This window comes from Vombatus ursinus, unplaced genomic scaffold (assembly GCF_900497805.2).
Source record: "Vombatus ursinus unplaced genomic scaffold, bare-nosed wombat genome assembly UNPS02008961.1, whole genome shotgun sequence".
NCBI classification, from domain to species: domain Eukaryota; kingdom Metazoa; phylum Chordata; class Mammalia; order Diprotodontia; family Vombatidae; genus Vombatus; species Vombatus ursinus.
In genome coordinates this window covers 15,737,374-15,762,629 of record NW_020948739.1, presented here as the reverse complement: position 1 = coordinate 15,762,629, position 25,256 = coordinate 15,737,374, and the positions used below count along the sequence as shown (strand labels likewise).

General features: G+C 38.5%; 1 protein-coding gene across 1 annotated transcript in view; it reads left to right on the top strand.

Annotated features, from left to right (window-relative positions):
- The first annotated feature begins 16,203 nt into the window (after nt 1-16,203).
- The window catches only part of EIF3E (eukaryotic translation initiation factor 3 subunit E), a 50,399-nt gene continuing 41,346 nt past the window's right edge, over nt 16,204-25,256 (top strand). Inside the window, exon 1 of the mRNA XM_027849989.1 lies at nt 16,204-16,318. Coding sequence (XP_027705790.1) covers nt 16,229-16,318 — 90 coding nt within the window. The 5' untranslated portion in view covers nt 16,204-16,228. The remainder of the gene's footprint in view (nt 16,319-25,256) is intronic.

Here is a 25,256-nt window from a genome sequence, read left to right as displayed (position 1 = left end):
CAAGCTTTAAGCCTTTTGTGCTATTGCTCTTAGAGCTAGTTGTGGGAGTCTGTAAGTTTTCCATTCCTCCAAGATTGTATGATCTAAGGAGAGGTGTGGTCACTGCTCTCCTAGCCTGTGCTTTGATCTGTGAGCAACTACAAGCATTCTTTTCCACCTTGGAACTGTGACCAGGGTCTCCACTCCCCTGAGGCTGCAAGGTCTGGTGTGCCAGTGCTCCTCCTTGCCCTGGGACTGCCATTCAGATCCACATATGGGCAACGCAACAGAATTTTGCACCCAGCACCAGCACAAGGACCCCTGTAATCTCCTTATGACCAGTTGTCCAACCCCTTATCATCTGTGGGATAAGAACTCTAAAAGCAGCTATTGCCACAGCTGATTCAGTAGCCCCCAAGGCCTGCTGCTGGTTTGCTGGGGCTCAGTCTGTGATGAAGTAACCTGGGTTATGCCACTCCAGAATTCCTTTTGAGGCATTGTTTAAAGTTGTTTGGAGGGGAATTTGGGAGAGCTCAGGCAAGTTCTGCCTTTTCTCCTCCATTCTGACTCTGCTTCCTCCCAATTCACTTTAAAATCAAAGTCTGCCAAGCATATGCTTTGCTTACTTTTATCAAATAAAGGAAGCACTGTATTCACGTGACTAATTGGTATATTTTACAAATAAACACAATAATTTAGGTTTGGGCTATTTAGGCTTGAGCAAAAAGAAAGAAATGATAATTAAATTGTTTTTAATCAAACCTTTAACAGTCATGGTTTTCTAGTGGTGTGCAAATTACTTAGGACAAGCAATGGCATTGATATGATTTCATTTTCTGAAAGCAATGGTAATATGTATGCATTTTTGCTGAAATTAAACTGTCTGACATAACCAGGATTGAACTGGTTCCTCTTTCTTAGTTAGTTTTCCATCAGCTGAATGCTGATTTTCATATTATGTGCTTGTGCTTTATTGCTCTCTTTTGTTGTGTTTTTAGTTTTCTGGTTTTTAAGAATGAATATTGTTACTCCAAGAAAATGTGCAAAAGTTATAACTCTAAAAGAACACACTTAAGTGACAGCTAGCAATACTATGACTATCAATAGAAGGAAGTAAAAAATTTCAAGGATCATTCAAGTCTACATTGAAATAGGACTAAATGCATGAAAGTGCAAAAGGAAATGAGATCAAAAATGAAAATTCCAACTAATCCTTAAAGAATAATCAAAAACTTTTAGAAGGACCTAGCAGCTAGTGGAGTTTTATTGATTCTCTACAGTTTAACATGGGAATGAAAGCAAACAACCAGTAACAATAAAAAATAGATGCTAACTATAAAGACAAAATGTTTGTCATGGTCAGGACAATATAATTACTAGAGTACAAAAGAGTAATAAAAAAGACAATTTTAGAAAAACTAGAAAAAATAGAACTCATTTTTTTCATTAAGGCTATATCAAAACCATTGTCAAAAATAGTTCAGGTGGGCCTGTAATATTTCACCAAACTTTAAAAATTCAGAAACTTATACAAGAAATAAAGATGGACATGCTTCAATGGTCTAAAAACTCCCCTGACTTAAACCTAATTAAAGACCTATGAGATATAATCAAGGCCAGATTTGAAAAAATCTTCAGTTTAACATACAATGTGCATAAGTATGGTTTCATGATGAAAAATTAAAGAATATGTATCAAAATTCTGTGAATTCTGGCCCAAATCATGTGAAAACAAGGTATTGCAGCCAAAGTGATTGCAGCATAAATGTAATTATTTTACTTTTTCTCTGTTAATTTGAACATTACTGTATAATGTATACATCTCCCTAACCAGCATCATCCAAGGTAATAACGAGTATGTCTATGTATCAAATACAGTGCTATCTTGTTGAAAATCAATTGGAAATAAATTGGATAATCCCTACCCTCCAGCAATTTATATTCAGTGGATATTCCCTACCTTTTTTCCTATAGCCTTTCAACACTTGAAGGATCCATGATTTCCTTGTTGTTATGTAACTTCTGGAGACATAGATTACAACCCCTCATGGTTATAACCTGTAGTGGTCGACCTTTGAATGATGAGTGTTTCTTTTCAGATGACAAACCCAGAGTCTGTTACCAAACCCATTCTCAAAGACTTATCAGCTTACTAGGTCCTGCTAAATCTTGCACTGTGTTAACAAAGTCTTTGCAAAGACAAGGTCACCTCCAATGTCACAAAGCAGCAACAAAGCAGGATCTTAATGTTGTTGAGCCTTAAATATGCAAGCAGGCTTACTTCCAACCACCTATATGTAATAAAAGCAATAACATAATGCAGGTTGTGTTGGGGGTACAGGGATGTTTAGGACAATGGTCTCCCTTCTTTTGCTAATACTTACACAGAATTCAGTCACACAAAAAGTATCAGTACTTAACAGTCAAGCAATCAACAAATGAAAAATCTGAAAATCACAAATCACACCAATGGAACTGATTTGTGAAGGAGTACTCACTAGAAACAAAGATAACTGTATATTTGCAGCCTAAAAAAAGGTTGCCAAATTTCTCTAGGATCTCACAGAGATTATCTTGCATCAAAAAGCTTGGCTAGAGAATCTATCCAACTGCCCCCACAAAAGCAAAGGACTCAATGTATACCACACAAGGTTCCACGTGTAACACTGGCTAGAGTGGCACACATTACCTGGAAGGCCATGGCCTCGTATTTTCCTGAAAAGACAACCAAACCAGGACTTGATTGGCCCGGGAGCTCAAGCTGGGCCTTCCTTGATATAGCTTCATGACGGCCCCTTGCTGTGCTGACTTGACTTCCTGGTCACCTAGGGCCATAAAAGGTTCCACCTATATGAGATCAGTGCCTTTCACACTTGATGGATTCCTAAATCATATGAATCACCAAACCCTGCCCTGTTGCATCAGATGTTGCTCTTCTGGAGAGAGCGGGGCTGTCTATAAAAAACTAAGTGCTACTATAAGCCTATTACATATCCTTGCTATGTTAAGGTTAAGTAAAACTTCTTTTGGAGACATCTATGAATGCCTCATTTTATTCTAACATCACACCTGAACTAGGAGAGTGGCATCAGGCCTGCCCCTAACAAAGTCACAGACAGGGAGTTCAAAACATGAACATAATCTTAGCCTGGGGACCCTCTGCCTGACTTTAGTCCCTTAGCTGGGGAGGTGACACACGGCCTCTGCTACAGTTAACATAGTCTCTTATTAGATAAGAGGTTTTTCAGTCACTTCATCTGAATTGATGGCCAGATCTCCCCCTAATGGGGGAGATAACTTGCAAACAAATACATACAAAGCAAGCTATCTACAGGATAAATAGGAAACAATTAATAGAGGGAAAGCACTAGAATTAAGAGGGGTTGGGGAAGGCTTCCAACAAAAGATTAGATTTTAGTTGGGACTTAAAGGAAGCTAAGGAGGTCAGTAGTGGAGAAGGGCCAGAGAAAATGCCCAGCACCTAGAGATGGTGTGTCTTGTTAGTGGAAAATCCAGGAGGCTAGTGTCACTGGATTGAAGAGTACATGTCTCAGAGTAAAGTGTAAGAAGTAAGTAAGTAGGAGGGGTTAGGAAAGGCTTTGAATGCCAAATAGGCATTTTGTATTTGATCCTGGAGGCAAAAGTCATTGGAATTTATTGAGTAGGGGGTAACATGACTATCCTGTGCCTTAGGGGTGTATGGGGTGTTCAGGAGGATTAACACCTCTGGTTGAGGACTTGCTGAGCCCTTTTCAGGACTGCTCATCTACTTCTGGTGTCCACCTTCACCCAATTCTCACCTGTGGCCCCAAGAAACTGTAGCATGCGAAATGGCCATACCCCAGTAAACTATCTTGGCAGACAGGCTAGACCAGGTTGAGGGTAATCCGTTAGTGAGTTAAGGGGATATCTACCCCAAGCATGTGAAGACTTCCCCAGGCGGAATGGGTGGATGAGAACATATTTTCCCAAAGACTGTGAAGGCAGCTGAAGCAGGTACTTAGAGTGCTTAGAGAGAGCTTGGTTAGGCAACAAAGACGTCAAGGTCATCCACTGCATCCTAGGCCATCACCAATCATGTTGACTTTTGTCCTGCCACCAGATTTCAATGACTCAGGAAGAGAGAGTGAGGCTGATGATTTTGGGCAACTCTGCCTCATTTAAATGCAATTCATGCACAAGTCGAGACATCTGTGATGTCATCGATCCTCTTCGAAAAACGAAGGACTAACAACAACAACAACAACAAGCTTTAGAAAAATCACTTCATGCAGGCTATAAAATAAACCCACGTAAATCATTGGCATTTCTATATATTACCAACAAAGCTCAACAGCAAGAGATAGAAAGAGAAATTCCATTTAAAGTTACTGTAGACATTATAAACTATTTAGGAGGCTACCTCCCAAAACAAACCCAGGAACTATATGAACACAATTACAAAACATTTTTCACACAAATAAAGCCAGATCTAAATAACTGGAAAAACACCAGTTGTTCATGGGTAGGCCAAGCTAATATAACAAAAATGACAATTTTACCTAAGCCAATTTACTTACTCAGTGCCATACCAATCAAACTACCAAGAAATTATTTTATAGTTAGAAAAAACAATAACAAGATTCATTTGGAAGAACAAAATGTCCAGAATATCAAGGGAACTAATGAAAAGAAATGCAGGGGAAGGTGGCCTAGCCATTCCAGATCTTAAATTGTATTATAAAGCAACAATCATCAAAACTGCTTGGTACTGGCTAAGAAATAGAGTGGTGGATCAGTGGAACAGGTTAAGTATGCAAGACACAGTAGTCAATGACTATAGTAATCTATTATTTGATAAACCCAAAGACCCCAGCTTCTGGGATAAGAACCCACTATTTGGAAAAAACTGCTGGGAAAACTGGAAAAGAGTATGGCAGAAACTAGGCATAGATCAAAATCTCACACCATATACCAAAATAAAGTCAAAATGGGCTCATGATTTAGGTATAAAGGCTGATACTGTAAACAAACTGGGAGAGCAAAGAATAGTTTACCTATCAGATTTATAGAGAACAGAAGAATTCATGACCAAACAGGAGATAGAGAACATTATGAAATGCAAAATCAACTTTGATTACATTAAATTGAAGAGTTTTTGCACAAACAAAGCCAATGCAACCAAGATTAGAAGGAAAGAAGAAAACTGGGAAAGAATTTTTACAATCAGTCTCTCTGATAAGGGCCTCATTTCTAAAATATATAGAGAATTAAGTCAAATTTATAAGAATACAAGTCATTCCCCAATTGATAAATGGTCAAAGGATATTAACAGGCAGTTCTCAGATGAAGAAACTAAAGCCATCTATAGTCATATGAAAAAATGCTCTAAATCACTATTGATTAGAGAAATGCAAATCCATACAACTTTGAGGTACCACATCACACCTATCAGATTGGCCAAAATGACAAAACAGGAAAATGATAAATGTTGGAGAAGATGTGGGAAAATTGGAACACTAATGCATTGTTGGTGGAGTTGTGAAATGATCCAACTATTTTGGAGAGCAATTTAGAACTATGCCCCAAAGGGCCATAAAAATGTGCATACCCTTTGACCCAGCAATAGCACTTCTAGGGCTATATCCCAAAGAGATCACACAAATGGGAAAAGGACCCACATATACAAAAATATTTATAGCAGCTCTTTTTGTGGTGGCAAAGAATTGGAAATAGAGGATGACCATCAATTGGGGAATGGCTGAACAAGTTGTGGCATATGAATGTAATGGAATACTACTGTGCTGAAAGAAATGATGAACAGGCTGACTTCAGAAAAACCTGCAAAGACTTGTATGGTCTGTGGTGAGCAGAACCAAGAGAACCTATTATTGTATACAATAATAGCCATACTGTGCAATGACTAATATTGATAACTGACCTCCAAGTCACCCCAGCCTACTGGCCACTCCCATCAAGATCCTCCCTAGACTCCTCCTCCAGTCACCCCAGCCTACTTGGCCACTACCAGATCCCTCCCACAGTCTTTCTGTGTATAAGATCCATTTCACCTCTATCAAGGTGTTCAGATTCTTAAAATCTGGCCAAGGGCTTAGATTCAATCTAGCCTACTGGTCAATACAAACATCACAAATGTTCAGATTCCTTAAGAGTCTGGCCAATGTGGCAGATCTTTAATAAACCTTGTCTTTGGATGAAAGAAGGCTTGGGTCGAATTAATTTGTGAAGAACCCACATGTTGCTATTTTGGGGTCCCAGCACCCCAACCCCCTAAACCTCAACACTTTGAGCCTCAGTTTCCTCAAATATAAAATAAAGGATTTGGGGATGATCTCTATTATTCTTCCAATTCTAAAATTCATTATCCTACTATTCTTAATAAATAGATGAAATATCTGAAAATAATGAGACTTTCAAAAAAACCCACTTTTAAAATTTCAAGTTAATAAAACACATAAGTAAAAGAAAAAAATGTTTTATCTAGACAGGCTCCTATATATAGTCACCAGGAGAAAGTACTGTTCCTTTCAGTTGGGACATAACTCTCTCTGGGAGGCTTATAGGAGTCTGACTTCAGTCCTGGGACAGGTATGTGAATACTAATCAAATCTTTTGGCTCAAGTCCCCACCCACTGACCACTACTTTCCTTCTTTTCACTGATGTCAGTCATATAACCTTGTTTCAATGTTTAAAAGCAGTTTAAATGGAATAGATAAAAACTAAACCAAGCAGAAGCATTGCTCAAGCATAATACAGACTGTACAATAAATTTGCTTCTAGGCCCAGATTTTCCCAAAGTTGGAGAAACTTTCTAGGCCACATTTCCTATCCGTTTCTCCACCTCCCTCTCTCTCTGCCTTTGTTTGTGACTCAGCAACCACCTTGAGGATGAGAGCTAATATGGAAAATAAATTGTCTAATTTTTTGAGATTTCCTATCACCCAGGAAAAGAATGAGGATAAATAGTAGTTAGCTCATGACTAGTTTAGAAAGTTCTGTAGAAACTTAAGTAATATCCCTGGTCACAGCTGCAAATGAAACAGCAAAATATTTTGGCTCTGTGCTCTAGACATGCCATTTTTCAATATTTGGAACTTCATTGACCTTGAAACCCTAATACTGAAATTCTGTGTCATAAATTTAATGCTGACACTGCCAAGGCAATAGGAACTGATGAGGATGGGAGCTAAATCCCAAAAAGGAAAAACCCTGGACTTTCCCACAAGGCCAAATCTCTGGTTTTCGCCTGAGGCTATAATCCCATCAACTGGCCTTTCACTGAGGCAACACCCAGTCTCGCCTCCATTGTCTTACCTCCCTATGGCCCCAGGCCACTTCCCACATTTAATCCTAGGTAGGCTCCATTGTCCAGGTCTGTTCACCCCAGTTTACTGGCCACTCCCATTCAGATCTTCCTTAGACCCCTCCTCCCATCACCCCAAACTACTTGGGCACTCCTAGATCCCTCCCACAGTCTTTCTGTATATAGAGTCCATTTTATCTCCATTAAAATGCTGGGATTCTTAAAAATCTAGCCAATGCTCTGATTCTTATAATCTAGCCATGGCTCAGATTTTCACAATCTAGCCAATAGCTCACAGGCTCTCAGATTCCTTAAGAGTCTAATAAACCTTGTTTTTGGCTGAAAGAAGGCTTGGGTCAAATTCTTTTGGGCAGGACCTGTGTGGAGTGATTTTGGGATTCCAGGACCCCTAACCTCTAGCCCTCATCAGAACAATCCTGAAAGTCACTGAATTCCTTCAATTATCTTTCTGTTTTACCTTCTAAGATTCACATGCAGGGATGTATATTGTAAGTGACAGCAACCCTGCAAATCTGTCATTCAAATCTAATTCTACAGCTAGGAGACTCCATCAATTGCCTTGTCCCTGTTTCTCACTCCAGTTGGGTGGTGTAGTCATATCATTTGTTAACATATATTTTTTCCACTAGTAAAATAACAACTTTGGCATGTAATACATACCAGAGAAGAATAACTATTTCCAAAGCATCTCAAAGTATTCATGTGTTTAAACATATTAATCAAATATGGAGTGACTATACAGGGATTGTACTGATTTTCTTTTGTGGTTCAAAAATTGGCTCTGAATTAGAATAACTGTACAGCTTTCCAAGGCAACAACAGGGAAGGATATATGGCTGTTTAAAATGTGTTATTGTTGGTGTGTTGTTGTTTTTTTTAAATATAAAAGTCTCTTCTTTTAAATAGCCACAATTAGTACATAAGAGGTCAATAGCATGAAAGGTACTGATTAGAGAAAAAAAAATTAAAAGCGATTTCACAAAATACTATTTCATTAAAATATTAAAAGTTAAAAGCAACAATCAGTATTCCCCATGTGCCTACTGAGGACAACACAGGAGTCACCATTCTCAGAGTATACAAATTATATAGTATACTATACAGATTTAAAAAAATACATTAAAATACAAACATCATATAAAATACAAACATCATAATTTACATTTTGTAAAAAGTTATATAAATAAAATAAAACCAAAAAAATTTAGCCATGCTGCTAAACAGAAGGCCCAGTTAAAACAGCTGCAAATTGTATTGAAAGAGTTGCAATAAGGATCTGATGGAGAATGGGACTTTGACTCCTATAAAGAAAAGACCATGTCTTTGAAAGCAACTCAGTCCCTGAATTTTTCCATGCATTTCAGTAGTATTTCAGATCACTGGTGCCTCTGCCCAAGGCATCGGGTCCACTCCAGTCCACCTGGATTACTTAATCAGTTTACTTAATGGTCCTTAATCCCATCTAGACTCTTTCTCTGTTGCCCCCAGACCACCCCAGTCTACTTGCCACTCCTTAATCCCATCTAAATTTTCTCAGTCTTTTTCTGTATAAAAGTAACAATCTTACCCCGATGAGGATGGGATTTGGACCCCAAGAAGGAAAAACCTGGATTTTCCCACATGGCCAAATCTCTGACATTTGCCTGAGGCTATAATCAACTGGCCTTTCTTTGTGGCTACACTCAATGTCCCAATTCTGTTACCCTTAACCTACCCTAGCACTGTCCCTATGTTCCCAACCACTTCCCACCCTTAATCCTATCTAGGCACCATTCTCTCATGGCCACCCCTGGAGTTCTATTACCTCAGAGACTACCAGTCCACTCCTAGATCCCTCCTATAGTCTTTCTGTATATAAGGTCCATCTTGTCTCCATTAAGATGCTCTGATTCTTATAATCTAGCCAATGCTCACCAACTTTCAGACTCCTCAAGAGTCTGCCTAATATGACTGATGTTCTAATAAACCTTGTCTTTGGCTGAAAGAAGGCTTGGGTCGAATTCTTTCGGACAAGACCTGGGTGTTATGATTTTGTGGTCCTAGCACCCCTAAACCTCAACACCCCCATTAAATTGTGTGGATTCTTAGAAATCTGCCTGCTTCTATTGGTGTCACAATAAACTTCTTACTTTGGCTGGAAGGCTTGAGTGGTAGAGTTCTTTTGAGGCACACCCCCTGCACCCTTGCATTTCAGGGTTCCCAGCAGCCCACCTGCAACAGACCCAGACTATAAAGAAGATAGACCCTAGAAATTACTGCCATTGAGAGTTGGGGGGAGAAGGAGGAAGAGTGATGGGAGAGAATGAAGAAACTCTGGAGATTGGCACCTGTTCTACAAGTTACAATATTTAGAGAGTTGCTTGTGCACTGGAGAGGTTAAGTGACTTTCCCAGGATCACCTGGCTAGCAGGTACCAGAGAAGAAACTGAACTCACATCTTCCTCAGTCTGAGATAAACTCTCTGTTGACACCATGTTGCCTCTAAACATTTGTTTTCATAAATATCTCCTTTCTTCCTTCACACCTGCCCCATCCTACTCCATGCATAAAAACATTAAGAGGATAAGACATGCTATACTAGGTTAGATCAATGGCCCATCCTACCTAATATTGTTTCTGATAGTGGTACTGAGGGGCATTTTCTGGGAAAGCATAGTTTATATATTTTAAACCCTTCTAATTTCTTAAGTATTTTACTTAAGTGTAATAGGGCCTTTGGAGCAGGCCCAGTTCACCTAACATGGAGCACCCCTGAAGAGGCTTCACCAGCTCTCCTAAGATGGAGGCATTCTGATTTCCCTACCACACGGGTGGGTGTATAATCATAAGAAGTTGTCTTTAAAACTGGCCAGACTGTTTGTGCCCAGAGGGTGAGATCCTAGCTCACCCACAGCACTGGCACCATGAACTGAACTAGTGAGAGGGGAAGGACTTCCTTTCCCCTGCTCTTACTCTTTTATGCTGGATGCCAAGAGATAGGCTAGGGTTTATTTTGTGTTTTGTTTGTCCTCAGTTTCAGGTACAGGTAGTGATCCCCACTGAACTTCAGAGTTCAAGTCACAGTGGCCCTGGAGGTAGGATTCCAGGCAGGATAGTGTACCCAGTCAGCTGGTAGGAAAACTCTGGAGACCTGGCACCAAAATTCAAGAGGAGTTCTGGCCTTGGAAATGGGATTGTGCTCTATGGGGATTGAGCTAAGCTAATTCTTTTCCCTTCCCTAGGGAAGGTACAATAGGGGAGGTGGTGAAATTATTCCTGCCATGTGTTGGGGGAGTAAGTTTATATATTTGTCATTACATTTTTGAAGTAAAAATTTCTTTGTAAAAGCTAATCTAAAAGCTAGCTAAATGGAACTAGGATAGAGGGAACTATACCCTACAATTGTGGGAACACCATTGGTGGGTCTAGGGCCATTTGCAGGGAGCCTAGAAACCTTCAACTCCATCTTCAGGATAATGAAGGGGGAAAAAAAAAGAATAATGGATAATCCTGGAGAAGGGGTGAAAATCTAACCCACCTGGCCTTCCAGGCTGTGAGGGCTGTAGTGGTTAATGTTACATAAGTATTTAAGTATCTTTACTATTATGAAATAGAAATGCAATTCTTTATGTAAGAGATTATATAATTTATTGTAAGAGTGATCAAACCTTCTAGGGTTTAAAAAAAAAAAAAGGTGGCTTCTAATACAGAAAAATCTTTGGTTATCTATTAGATCTATTAACTATTAGAATTGCTGCCCAACTGTACATGATGAAGAGCAAACACACTTTTACGCTGCAAGTCTAAGAAATGATTTTGCACGAGTGCTTTTGTTCCCCATTAAAGCCATGGTGAATTTGATTCTGATCCTGTCTATCCTCTGTACAAAGTCAGTCTGGACTCACTCTATCTTACTACATATTATGACAGCCATATCCAGATGCCAGATACTCAAGAGAATCTCTTCTGCAGTGTTAAAGACTTCATACAAGAAGAATGTGGCATTCCATACGGAACAGACCTCTTCCTAACACTTGTACAACTGTGTAAGCAGAAACTCCAAGACTACAGATTTTAATCATTCTCCACCACTAACTTAAATGACTGAGAGGAAATTAATGAATATTTTTAAAATTATGCCTCATTTCCAACATATAAATTACTGAAAAGCTTTAAAACCTGTGAAATTTCATCAGTTCAAATGATAAAGTACCTTTAAATATAAAGTGCTATTTTATGGTGTTGAGAGGTTTGTGTGTTAGGTAGAAATAGCTAAAGATAATTTTTAAAAGGCAAATGAGAAGGGAGAAAAGTACTTGATCTGTAATCATGCAAGTCCTGAGTTTGAATCTTATATTTATTAGTACATAACACTTAACCTGTCTGAGTTTGTCTCAGGCTGGTAACCCATACCTAGAAAAGGGATCTGTCTCCTGTAGCTATTTCTCATTATTTGGATCACTACAAGATAAGCCTGAGGCCACAATCTTTCTTGATCCTCTAATTTTAGCACTTTCTCCCTTTTTGTATTATATTTACTTATGCAGGTACATACTGTCTCCCAGTGGGATATAGGCTCCTCAAGGACAGAAACTATATTTCTGTGTATGCCCAGAACCTAAAAAAGTGCCTTTCATGTGGTAGGGCCTAATTACATGTTTGTTGATTTGAACTAATATATCCTGACACCAGCTTTATTCAAAGATATGGAGCAATCTTTCAGATCCCAAAATGAATTTAGCTTTGATGGTCATAAATTTTGATAGCTGAAACCTAGCAAGATATCTCGGGGTTTACAGGCTAGATTTCTTTCTTATGGACCAAATCACTCTGACTCTCATTGATTGGCCAACAATAGGTCCCAGCCCAAGCCCCACTTAGTGGTCAAAGTTTGGGCCCTAATGGCTCAGAATGAATGGAAATAGCAATTGTTTCAATTTTGGTCAGAAACCCAGAGGGGCTTCCCCTCCCAAATTGTTTTTTTTTTTCTTTTGACTGGGTAAAAAAAGTCATTCTTTGTCTCATTTCTTACCTAGCCTTAATTACTGAATGGGCAGTTGCCTCAGTCAACCTGAGACCTGGGAAAGACCTTACTTAAAAAGGCCAAGGTCTCTCATTACATCCAGGGCCATCTCCAGCCATCCTGATTTATATCTTGCAACTGGACCCAGTTTGTTCTGGAAGAGAAACTGAGGCTGGTGACTTTGCACAGCTCTCTCTCCAATTCACTGCATTACCTTCCTGATGCCATGGTTCTCTTTGAAAATAATGGACAAAACAAGCAAACAAACAAACAAAAAAAAGTTTTGTCTTCCACAAAGGTCGCTGGAGTGACTGATACCTGCTGATATCAAACAAACAAAGGTTATAGGAATGACAAGTATAGTTCATTCTTTATGTTTTTATATTGGAATTGCTTTTGAGGTGTAATCTTCTCTTCCTCAATACTACATCCATTTTGGGTTTGGTACTATTTTAAAATGGAGTCTATCATCTGACTCACAGTCTTTTTTTTTTTTTTTGGGGCAATTGGGTTTAAGTGACTTGCCCAGGGTCACACAGCTAGTAAGTGTCAAGTGTCACACAATCTTTTCTCAGTCAAATCAATCAAAAGAACTTTAAACAGACAAGAGAGGCAGAGACTAACCACAGTGATAACAGCTTAAAGATTTGTAAGTACTTTACATGCATTATTGCCTTTGAGCCTCACAACAACCCAGTAGTTAGTGGCTGTGTTAACAATTTTAAAGATGAGAAAACTGAGCCTCAAAGAAACTGAGTGACATAACCATGGTCACACCATTCAGAAATGTCTGGGATGAGAGTCAAACCTGAATCTGGATCGATTACTTTAAACATCATATGACAGTGCTGTCTAGAAAGCTGCATATTCACCAAGCCAGATGCTTTAGTAGCTACAAAGTAGGAAAAAGAATAACAGTATATATGCCCAAAAATGGAGAGCAGAAAAGATCTGAGAAAAGAATCAGTAACAAAAGCCATGACACTAAATGTCAATATATAAATGAACAATGAAAGGTTAATGAAGAAAATAAACCTGAGAATCTGATTCAAATATATCACTGAGAATTAGTTGGATCAGATTCTTGATTTGAATAAAGTTCTAAAAGGGTTTACCTTATTCAAAACACATATAAAACTGGAGGTAGAGTAGTATAGCCAACTGTGAAAAGGCATGAACCAGAGGGATTAACCACGATAGAAAAAATTTGGATAAAGAAGAATAGAGGTAAAAACAGAAGAGATATTGCTAATACTATGCAGAATATTCCTGCCTCCTTTAGGTGAACGCCATTCCATTGCACCAGGTCTCCAGCCCCCCTCTAAAAGAGTAGAAACAACATTCCATCCAGCAGGCTCCCCCCTCCCTTCCAGGGAAAAAAAAGGAAATTCCATCAAGGCTCTAGTATGGTGTCCTTCCTAGGGGGAAAAGGAGTAATACCATTCCTTCAGTTCTTAGTATGAGTCCCAGGCCTGAACTGCATTTGCATAAGGTCCTAAAAGAACTCCACCTAGAGACCAAACCCCTAAGAGGTGAAGGAGAAAGGAATAAACATTTATTACATGCCGGATACTATGCTAATATTAGGACAACGTTATGTTACTTCATTTAATCTTCACAAGCTTGTGAGCTATTATTATTATTTCCATTTTACAGTTAAGGTAACGGGCTGAGGTTAAATGCCTCGCCTAGGCTAATACATCTAGTATCTGACACTGGATTTGAATGCAGATCTTCCAGACTCTAGGCTAGGTAACTTAACTACAATGAAAACCTAACTGAACTTCTCCCTGGTCACATACTTTATAACCCAGTGATTCTGAACCCCTGACTGCCATTCATTCAAATCCATTCCCTGTCCACAACTGTCCAATCCCTTATTCCCATTACTCTTAAAGTTACCATTCCCCAGAAACTATCCACCCTTCCATTGTCCTTGTTGGAATGCCTGCTCACCAACAATTCTAATCTTTATTTTTTCCTCTGAATTCATTTAACACCATAAGGATCAGTGGAAGAAAGTGGATATGTTTATTCCTTAAAAGACTTAGTGAAGAATATGCTAGCTGGCTTCAAGTATTTTGAGGGCAATTACATAGTACTCATTACAAACTTTCTAATAATAGCAGCTATCTAGAAATTGAATGGATTTACTTGGAAGAGGATTTCTCCTCACTATAAGTTTTTAAGGCTAGATGATTGTTTGTCTGGTATGTTATTTAAGGGATGCTTGTCTAGGTATAAAATGAACTGATATGACTTTAAGCAACTCATCTAACCTCTCCTGTCACTTAACACTTAGTTTAACTCAGTTTCCTCATCTGTAAAATGGGTATAGCACCTAACTTGAAATAAGATAATTGTAAAGTGCTTAGCACTGTGCAAGGCACACAGCAAGCACCACATAAATATTAACTATTATTACTATTATTACAATACTTGTACTACCTACTCAAATAAGAGGTATGTAAAGTGCTTAGTTTGGATTCCAATTCCTCCATGAAATCTTTCCTTCTAATAAAGGTGATCTGTTCCTCCTCAAATTTTCTTCACATATTTCCTCAACAGATCTCCTTGGCAAATTTATTTTAGTATATATCATTAGAACAGGGATTCTTAACCTTTTTTGTCCCACGGAGAGCTTTGGCAGAGTGATGAAAGTTACGGACCTTTTCTTAACATTTTTTAAAAATAGCTGAGGGAAATGCTAACTTTCAGATAGAGATTAATTAAAACGATAATGTAATTTCCACCCCCCCCCCGCCCCCGTTTAAGTTCATCTATTCCCTGAAAGCTGATTATCTTTACAACAGAATGTAACCTCTTTGAGGGTAAGGACAAAACTCTTTTTCATCTTTGTATCTTTATAGGATGCTATATGCCTTTAAGAAATGCTTGGTGAATTCAAGTTTTCTCATTATAGAGCCGCATACAAATTCATTATTTACCTTGATAAAGCCCTTGCCTCACAACCATACTATATAAAGCACATAAATTGTATCCTAGCTAAGACCCTGGGCAAGTCATTTAATCTTTCGTAGCCCCAGTGTCCACAGTTGAAAAATGGGAATCAACCTGCCTCAGAGTTGGTGTAAGGCTCGAACAAGAATGCATGCAAAGTACTATGTAAAACCTTAAAGCACTATAAAAATATAAGACTATTACAAGTGGTGTCAAGAATGTACTTCAATTTAATTCAAAAAGCATTTAGCAATAACTTACTTTGCGCCCAGGGGCCAATCTTAGAGCTGGAAATACAAAAGAAAAAGTCCCTGCCCACGAGGAGCTTACATTCTCCTGGACCTTATCCCAGAGCTGCTAAGTAAATACTGTACACTTGGAGTCAGTCCCTTCGGGAGACATAACCTCTTTATCCCCAACAAAGAGGGTTCCTGCAGCAGGAAAATAAACGATGAGGGTTGGGGGACGCCGCCGTGTAGACCATAGCAAAAGTGCTTCCTCCGCCTTCCATCTCGGGGACCCAGGCCGTTTCCACCCGTGACCTCGGCGGCCACAGGAAGCAACTTCGGAGGACTGGCGACGTCAGCAGAAGCAGCTCAGCCCCTGGGCAAAGCTCGAGGAAGAAGATGTCAAAGAGGTGGGGGGAGGGGGGTAAAGAAACGAAACAAAAAGCTACCAAGCCGCCAAAGATACTAGTCTCAAGCTCAGAGTCCACGACTTTCCCTAGTCCCCGAGAAGAACCGGAAAATGCCGCCCGAGCTAGGCGCCTGCGCAGTAAGCATACCATCATCCCTGCATTCCTCCGCTTAGGTCAAAGCCCCGCCCCCGCCTCACTCATTCCTTTCCCCACCCCTTCCAGGATACAGAGCTGCGCAAGCGTAGTCGAGGATTTGTCTGTTTGTTCCCTTTACAGCCGTATCAATAAAGCTTGGCCAGGAGTTACTCCCTTTTTCCCGGCAAGATGGCGGAGTACGATCTTACTACTCGCATCGCGCACTTTTTGGACCGCCATCTGGTCTTCCCGTTGCTCGAGTTTCTCTCAGTCAAGGAGGTGAGAGAGCCACTAGGGCTGCAAAGAAGGCCTGGGAGCCGAGGCGGCTTTTGTTTCGTCTGTCCGGCTTCGGGAAGAGGCCCCAGGCCTTCTACACGTGTAAAGCGGCCTAGCGGCCGGCTGGTTTTCCTTCTTCCGCCGGTGCCGGCTGGGGCTTCCAACCTCGGGGACGCGGACAGGGTGGGAGAGGACGAGGAAGGGACTTGATTTTCTTTGGACTCCTTAGGACTCCTTTTTCTGTGCCCCACTGGACTGTTGGTCGAGCGCCTAGTATTTCTCTCTTCCTTTAAGAGTTTTAGAACAGGAAGGAGCAAAATTGCTTGCATATGTTTTACAAGTCTGAGGAAACGTGAAGACTTCCGTCTAACTCGCCCAGCTTTCTTCCCGGTCCTAATGTCCTTTCTCACAGATCACAATTTTGGTGTCCGTTTCTATAATGTTGCGTTAATCTCCAGTCTTGTTCTTCCTTGTGTTCACCCCCTTTCTCCCTTTTTCCACCTCTTCCTGCCTCTCCCCCCTTCAGATTGCTTAGAAATTGTTTTTTTTTTATTTTCTTCAAGTTGTTAGTCCAGTTCTCTTTACCCTGTAGAGAAAAGCAAAAGGTAAAGCAGGGAAGAGTTTGTAAGTCTTAAGGAAATATGTGTACTTGTTCTGTTTGTTTTCGAGGTGGGTATAGAGGCCGTCTTAAAAAATATTGTAAAGAGACAGTACAGTGTTCTCATGAACTTGCTCTTTCGTGAGTTTAAGATAAAGAATTTTTAAAAACATTTTGTTATTTAGTTTTGTTTAGTTACAGGCTATTTGGTATGTGACACATTGTCTACTTAGTTCAGGAAGTAAACTATAGAATTAGATCCCGGAAAAGTTTTTTTAATTGTTTGGACGTTGCCTCTCTCTATTTCTTTGGTAATGATAGACTCATTTTGCAGAACCTGTCTTGATGCTTAAGTGCTTTTTATTTCTAAACTCTTGGTTAACATATCAAAAACCAGAAGTGTTTCTTTGGTGTTCTGGGTGTGTTTCTTAATGTGCTTGATAAGTTTGATTACAAACCCTAGGTAAAGACAGAAGACGAAAAACTGTCCAGGGACACTTTAACTGATGAATCTTTTTTCCTTAGGTCCTTGGCTAGACAGATTTTGAACTTTGATTTTTTTTGTGTGTGTGTTATTTGTATTTGGGGCCAGAAGATATGCATTCATTTCCTTTCTCTTATAATTGGTAGATATGTGGATGACCTTACCTTCTTTGATAGTAACGCTTGTGCTACATGTTTCACAGGATAGTCAGGAAAACTGAAGTACTCTATAAATGTGAGGCAAGGAGTTATGTGGATGTAGTAGTAGTAGGAGTTCTAAAGGCTTTTAATCCTTCTTTAAATCCCTTCTCTGACATTTACTGACTTTGGACAGATCTCTTCCCATAGGCCTCTGGCAACTCTCACAAATTTGTAGTAGTTGAGCTAGTCAATAACCTTTTTTAAGGCTGTTGTATGTTAAACATTCTAGTGCTGAAGATACAAAGAAAGGTAAAAAAGACAGCCCCTGTTTTCAAGGAGCTTGAAGTTTAATGGGGGGAGACAACATGCAAACAATTATGTACAAACAAGCTCATACACAGGATAAATTGCAAATGTAACTAAAGGGGATTGGGAAAGGCTTTCTGTAGATTTTTAACTGAAACTTGAAGCAGGAAGCAGAGATGAGGAAGGAGGGAGACCATTCCAGGCAGGGGAAACAACCATTGATAAAGTGTCTTGTTTAAGGAATGTAGAGTCCAGTGTTACTACATAATAGAAAATGTGAGGGGTGAGGGGTTATCAGGTGTAAGAAGACTATAAAGGTGGGGGAGTGCAATGTATGAGAGGCTTTGAATGCCAAACTGGGGCTTTTATATTTGACACTGGAGATAATTGTCACAGAGTTTATTGAGGAGTCATAGTGTAGGTCCGTAGTTAGGAGTCTCTTAGCAACAGGTAGAGGTGGTCCAGCTTCCCAGCCAAGCTGGGCTAGTTTCAAACAATGACGGTTTTCTCGTAATTGTCACAATTGAATAGTTTTCTCACAAGACAAAAATTGGTTTAGACCCATAATTGTATATAAAGAGAACTGAGCTAGATCCAGAATTGAGTAAACAAGATGGAATCAGTGTGGTTCACTCAATTCCCACTACCATTTGCTGTTGTGATCCCTCAGGAGGCACCTATGGTTAGTGGTCATGACCTGGATACAAATCAGGAGTGGTAAGACAGAAGAAGAACCAGGAGATAATAATGTTAAGGACTTTAGCTAAGGAGGGGAAGCAAGAGAGGATAATTAATAGATGCCAGGGATGGTAGGATCATGTGAGATTTTTTTTTTAAGGATGGAGGCATCATAGATATATATTTGTAGGCAGCAGGGAAGGAGCCAGGAGAGAGGGAGAGTTTGAAGGTTAGAGAGAATGGTGATGATAGAGGGGGCAATCCGGTGGAGAAGGTGGCAAGTTTTAGAAAGGACCTTAGTAGACATTTAATCCAACCTTCAACTTGATGAAATACTTAATGGACTGCTACTTCCTTCTCTAGGGTTGAGTTGAAGTTACAGAAAGATGGATTTCATGTTGATTTAAGGAAAATTGTGGATTTCTCCCTCACTGGAGGTTTTCAAGCAGAGACATTATGAACAGTTGTCATGGATATTGTGGAAATGATTCTTGTACAGGCACTGTTTTGACTATATTGCTTTGGATGAGGTTCTTTCCAAATCTGAACTTCTTTGATTCTGAATTATATGTAGTTCTTGTATTCAAGCGCTTATTAGATAGCCTGCCTATCTAAACATGGGTGCCTAAAACATGTATACAAATAATCAGTACATACCAGTGACCGAAACAGTTCCTTCAAATAAAGAGCTTACTGTGGTATACTCAGAAATAAATAAGTAGAAACTAATTGAAGAAGGGAGGAGAGTGCTCAAAACCAGAGGAGTCAGGAACCTTCAAGGAAGCTAAGAATTTGTAGAGTTGGAATATGTCAGAGCTATCAACAACCATATTAGAAAAAGCTCCATATTACTACTAACATGAAATTAAGCCAATTCTGAAGTTCTATTTCATACTCATAAAATTAGCAAAGATGAAGATTAAAAAAAAAACAACCAAAGGAAAATGCTAGTTGTTAAGAAGAAAGGGTGGGGGATGGGCACATCAGTGCTGTGTTGTTGGAGATGTGAGTTGATCCAGCTATGCTGGAAAGCAATTTGAAAACATTTCCCAAAAGTGACTAAACTGCTTACTGACGCAGTGATATCACTGGGAAGCCTATACCCCAAAGAGACTGGACAAAGGAGAAAAAGGACCCCATTTATACAAAAATATTTATAGCAAAGAATTGGAAACTATGGAAACATCAATTGGAAACATCAATGTTTTGTGTTTGCTTGAACAAATTATAGTATGTAACTATAGGGGAAAATTGTTATGCTATAAGGAATTATTGAAGGGATGGTTTCAGAGAAACTTGGAAAGACTTATAAGAACTGATGGAAAGGAAAATGAACAGGACCAAGAGAACAGTTGATAAAATAATAATGTTATAAAGAAAACAACTTTGAAAGGCTTAAGAACTTTGGTCAGTGAAATGACCAATCACTATTTCTCAACGGAGGTGATTAACTCAGGGTACAGAATAAAACATACGTTTTTGGACATGGCGGAGGAAGGATTTGTTTTGCTTGACCATGCATATTTTTTCTTCAAAGGTTTTGTTTTCTTTTTTCAATTGTGGTTTGGTTGAGAGGGAAAGTACCCCCCTCACCCCTGAAAAATGAAAAAGAGGGTCATAAAAGCATTTTAAGTTCAAAACAATTTTCAAAGAGGTGACTGCTTTCAAGATGAAACTACTCTCCAGCCTCTTCAGATCAGAGTAGGAGTCAAACATTCTGCTGATATGCCTGGTGTCTTCCATGTCCTGCTAGATACAGCCTTTCCCTTGGACAACTCTGGCCTTCCAACTCCTTTTGCACCTTCTATTGGAAAGAGGAGAGTTGGGAAATTAGACTTCTTTCTTCCACTGTAAGGATTCCATTTCCATCTCCTACCACACCCTTTTCTATCTAATCTCCACTCTTCAGAGGGAAAAGGAGTAATAAAGCAGGGCCTCTCAACTAAACTTCTGACCCTGTGAGTCCCATCTCACAGTTCACTTGCCTCTAGTCCCATCTCCAAATTCCTTTGAGGAGTGGTACCCTCCTCTCAATGATCAACAAACATTCTCACACCTTATCCTATCCTTCATATCTAAATGATTCTAAACTCCTGTAGGTCATCATCCAAACTACATTTCCCACCCCCCAACATTCAATTCCTTATTCTCATCTCCCTCAACCTTCCCACTCCAAAGTTTCAACCAAACTCCACTCAGCCCTTTCACTGTGACCTATGGAATGCATGTACCATAGGCAACAAACTTCCCTTCATCTCATTCCTTATTGTTCCCCTTTTTATTTACTATAGAAGGCACAACTGTCCTCTCAGTCACTCAAGCTTGCAACCCTAGAGTCATCTCTTAACACTCCTCCTCCCAACATCCAATTTGTCTGCAAGACCTGTCAGTTTTCACCTTTGCAACATCTCTCAAATAAGTCCCCTTCTCTCACCTGACACTGCCACCATTCTGGTGAAGACTTTCATCATCTCATTCCTTGACAATTGGAATAGTCTGCTGGTGGTGAGTCAACCTGCCTCAAATCTCTCCTTACTCCATCTATCTTCTTTTCACCTACTAAAGTGATTTTCCTAAAGTGAAGGTCCAACCATGTTACTCCTCTACTCGTTAAACTCCAGTGGGTTCCTTTTGCCTCCTAGATCAAAAAGAAAATATTCTGTGTGGCGTTCAAAACCCTTCATAACCTAGCCTCCTCCTACCTTTCCAGTTTTCTTACACCTTACTCCCTAGGATGTATTCTTTGATCCAGTAACTCCCTGGCCTCCTAGATGTTACATTTACAAGACACTCCATCTCTAACTGTCGGCATTTTATCTGGCTGTCCACCATGTTTGGAATGCTTTTCTTCTTCAGCTCTTCTACTGTCTTCACTGATTTCCTTTCAGTTCCAACTAAAATCTCACCTTCTATAGGAAGCCTTACCCAGCCCTCTTAATTCAGTGTCTTCCTTCTGTTAATTATTTTCTATTCTCTGTATGGCATTTTATAGATAGTTTTTTGCATGTTGTCTCCTCTCTTGCATTGTGAGCTCCTTGAGGGCAAGGACTAATTTTTGCCTCTTTTGGTATCTTCAGCACTTACCACAGAGTCTGGTGCATAGAAATAGAAATAAATTTTTATTGGATGGTTGATCTCTGCAAATGGAATGTTGAGTTCTGAGAATTGTAAGTAGGCCAGTTTGACTGATCTAGGGTATATGGCAGGATTGATATAAATTGCATTTAGAGAAATGAGCTGGTGTCTCTTTATCCAGGGTGACTTTTGTATTTAAGCTTAGAAGCAGCAAGAAATTGCTGAAGATTCATGAGTTGGGGAATGACATAAAGATCTGTGCTTTAGGAAGATTATTTTGGAAGCTATGTTAAGGATGGGTGAAGAGATGACAGATTTGGAAGCAGGGAAATCTTTTAGTAAGCTACTTGAGTTTAGGTGTTATTTCATTTTTTATATTTTTTCTATACTAATTTTCACATTGTTCCCCATCAAACAAGTTACATTCCAACATAATTGGCCTGCTTACTGTTTTTACTTGACATTGCATCTTCAGTCTCTTTGTCTTTGAATAGGTATCTCTTCATGCTTTGAATGCCCTCCATCCTCACCTTTGCCTTTTGAAACCCCTGAATCAACAGTTTTCAAGCTTTTTGGTCTGAGGACCTCTTTACATTTTTAAAAATTGAGGACCCCAAATTTTTGTTTTGTTTTTAATGTGAGTTATGTCTATTGATATTTACCATATTAGAAATTAAAACTGATAAACTTTGTAAACGTATTAATTCATTTAAAATTACAGTAATAAACCCATTGCATGTTAACATAAATAATATTTTTGTGTAGAAATTTCTAAACATAATTTAGTCAGTTAGCATTTATATTAGTTTTTTATAGTTAGAAGAGTGGCATTTTTTCCATATTTTTACAAATCTCTTTAGTGTCTGACATAAAAGACGACTAGATTCTCATGTCTGTTGCAGTTTGGACTGTGCAATCTGTTGTTTGATTGAAGTAGTTGAAAAATATCTGGCCTCAGCTAGTATAATTTTTTAAATGACAATTTTACCTTGTCATCTGAATTAAATTACTAAAAAATTACTTTATTGAGTTAGAAAAAAAATGACAAAGTTCATTTGGCACAACAAAAGGTCAGGAACTTAAGAAACCAGGGAAGAAAAATGTAAAGGAAGTAGATTCAGCATTATCAAACCTTAAACTGTATTAAAAGGTGAGAGGATTTTTGAAGTATAGAAAGGATAATTTTGATTATTTTAAATTAAAATTTTTTATAAATAATATAAAATAATATATATAATAATATATAAATAATATAAAATAATATAATAATATATAAATAAAATATATAATATTTTATTGTATATTATATTTATAATATGCAAAATATTATAATAATATAAATAATATAAAATATTATATAATAATATATAGACAATAATGTAAAATAATAATAAAAATAATATTATATATATATAAATAATATAAAATATAAATAAAACCTATCCAGCCAAGAATAGAAGGAATGCAGAAAATTGGGGGGGGGGACACCTCTCAAACAGTCTCTCAGATAGTATGTGATTGGGTTGGAATATAACTGTGGTATAGGAAATGAGCTGGTTGATTTAGAAAACCATGGAAATACTTGGATTTAAGAAGGAAGATGCTATCTACCTTTGGAGATACAGATAATAGGAAGAAATAAGCATGCTATGGTCTTGCATATATGTGTACAAGTGTATATGTGTATGTTTATAGATGTCGATGTATATGTGTGTGTGTGTGTGTGTGTGTGTGTATATATATGTATTCATGCTTAATTATAGCCTTCTTTGGGTGGTAGGGGGAGGGAAGGAGAAAATAAAGCAAAAAGTGCACAGCAGAGTGCAAAGAAAAGCAACAAGGAAGCAAAGAAAAGGCGGTTCACTTTGAAAACAATAGATAGTATTATATAGACTTTCTTGAAATGGAACTTTATTTTATATTGAATCCTCTCATGGTCTGCTGTGTAAATGGTAATGTTTTTTTTTTCTTATTTTATATTTAAGTTTGAAATTAAAAAAAGAAAGAAAGAAATATCTGGCCTCACACAGACTTACTTGGAAAAGGGAAGATTATAATAGTTAAAGTTTTATGATAGTTTTTAACCTAGAAGCCCTTCTGAAAAGGCCTTAAGAACTTCCAGAGTTTCTCAAACCATATTTTAAGAACTGCTGCCTTAGATCATCACCTTTGTTTTTTGCAATTCTTAGATCCCTTCAAGAGTCACTCCACGTACTGCCTCTTACAGAAGGCTTGTTCTGATATTTACCTCTTCTTCCTCCTCCCCCTACTTATATTCTACATATTTGTTTTTCCTATCTAGTTTGTAAACTCCTTGAGAGCAAAGACATTCCTCTCTTTTTTGCTGTTGTTATTCTTAAATATCTCATGTTCATAATATATAGTAAGTGCTTCTGTGAATACTTCATATTTATTTTTGGTCGTGGTTACAGTAAATTCATGTACCATAAATTTTTTAACCATCAATAGTAATTAATGGGTATTTGCATTGCTTCTCATTCTTTGCTACTATTAAAAGTTCTGCTGCGAATATTTTAGGGTATATGGGATCTTTCTTTGACCTCACTGAGATATTCCTAGAAGAATTTGTGAGTCAGAGTATGTACTTCTTATTTACTGTTCTGTTTGTCTTGTGTTTTACTTCTCTTGCCTCACTATGATCCAGCTATACTGGACTACTGACAGTTACTCCAACCTGACATTTAATCTCCAAACTTACATCCTTTGCATTGGCTGACCCCCATGCCAGGAAAAATCTGCCTTCTTACCTACAGGGTGGGAGGTTTTATTGGCCTCCTTCAGGAATCATCTTGAGTCCCAGAACATTGGGGTCAAGATGACCTCAGTTCAAGCACTAGCTGTGTGACCCTGAAAAATTCACTTAACCTCTGTGTGCCTCAGTTTCCTCAACCATCCTGTTCATTATTTTCATATACCACACTTTGTTTATTCATCCCTCCTTCCCTCCCGTACCCTTCCCCCATGGGCGTCCATGTCCTTTGTCACCACAAAAAAGCACTACTATAAAAATTTTTTAAAACATAGTAGTCTTTTTCTTCCATCTTTGATCTCTGCAGGATTGATGACCGTGTTCACATAGTTTATTAACTCTTAGGGGACAGTACCAAATTGCTTCCCATAATGGCAGTACTAGTGCATCAGTGTACCTGTTTGACATTTTCTTATTTTGTCAACGTTGCCATTTCTAATGAATTTGAGGTGGGACCTCAGAATTGTTTTAATTATACTTCTCTTTTAGTGGTTTGGAGCATTTGTTCATGTGGCTGAATCACCAATATGATATGGTGGCTTGAAAAGATAAAGCAATCTTAGACTCTGTTAAAAGTTATAGTGAGCATAACAAAGTAAGCAATAGTCGTATTTGATTTTGGATAGCTCATTCCTGGAGAATTATGTTCAGTTCTTAGTGCCACATTTTAGGAAAGACATATTCAAGTTAGAGTGGATTCCCAGAGGAGAGCACACAGCCCTAATCTGACAGTACATAAAAGATTTTTATACTATCACATAGTCCACCATCTCTACTAAAAAGAGGGAAGTATTTTGTCATTGGTTTTCTGGAACCAAAAACCAGACTAGACATTGCAAATAATCTGAATCTTTAAGTCTTTTGGTATTATTTTCAGTTAATCAATTTTT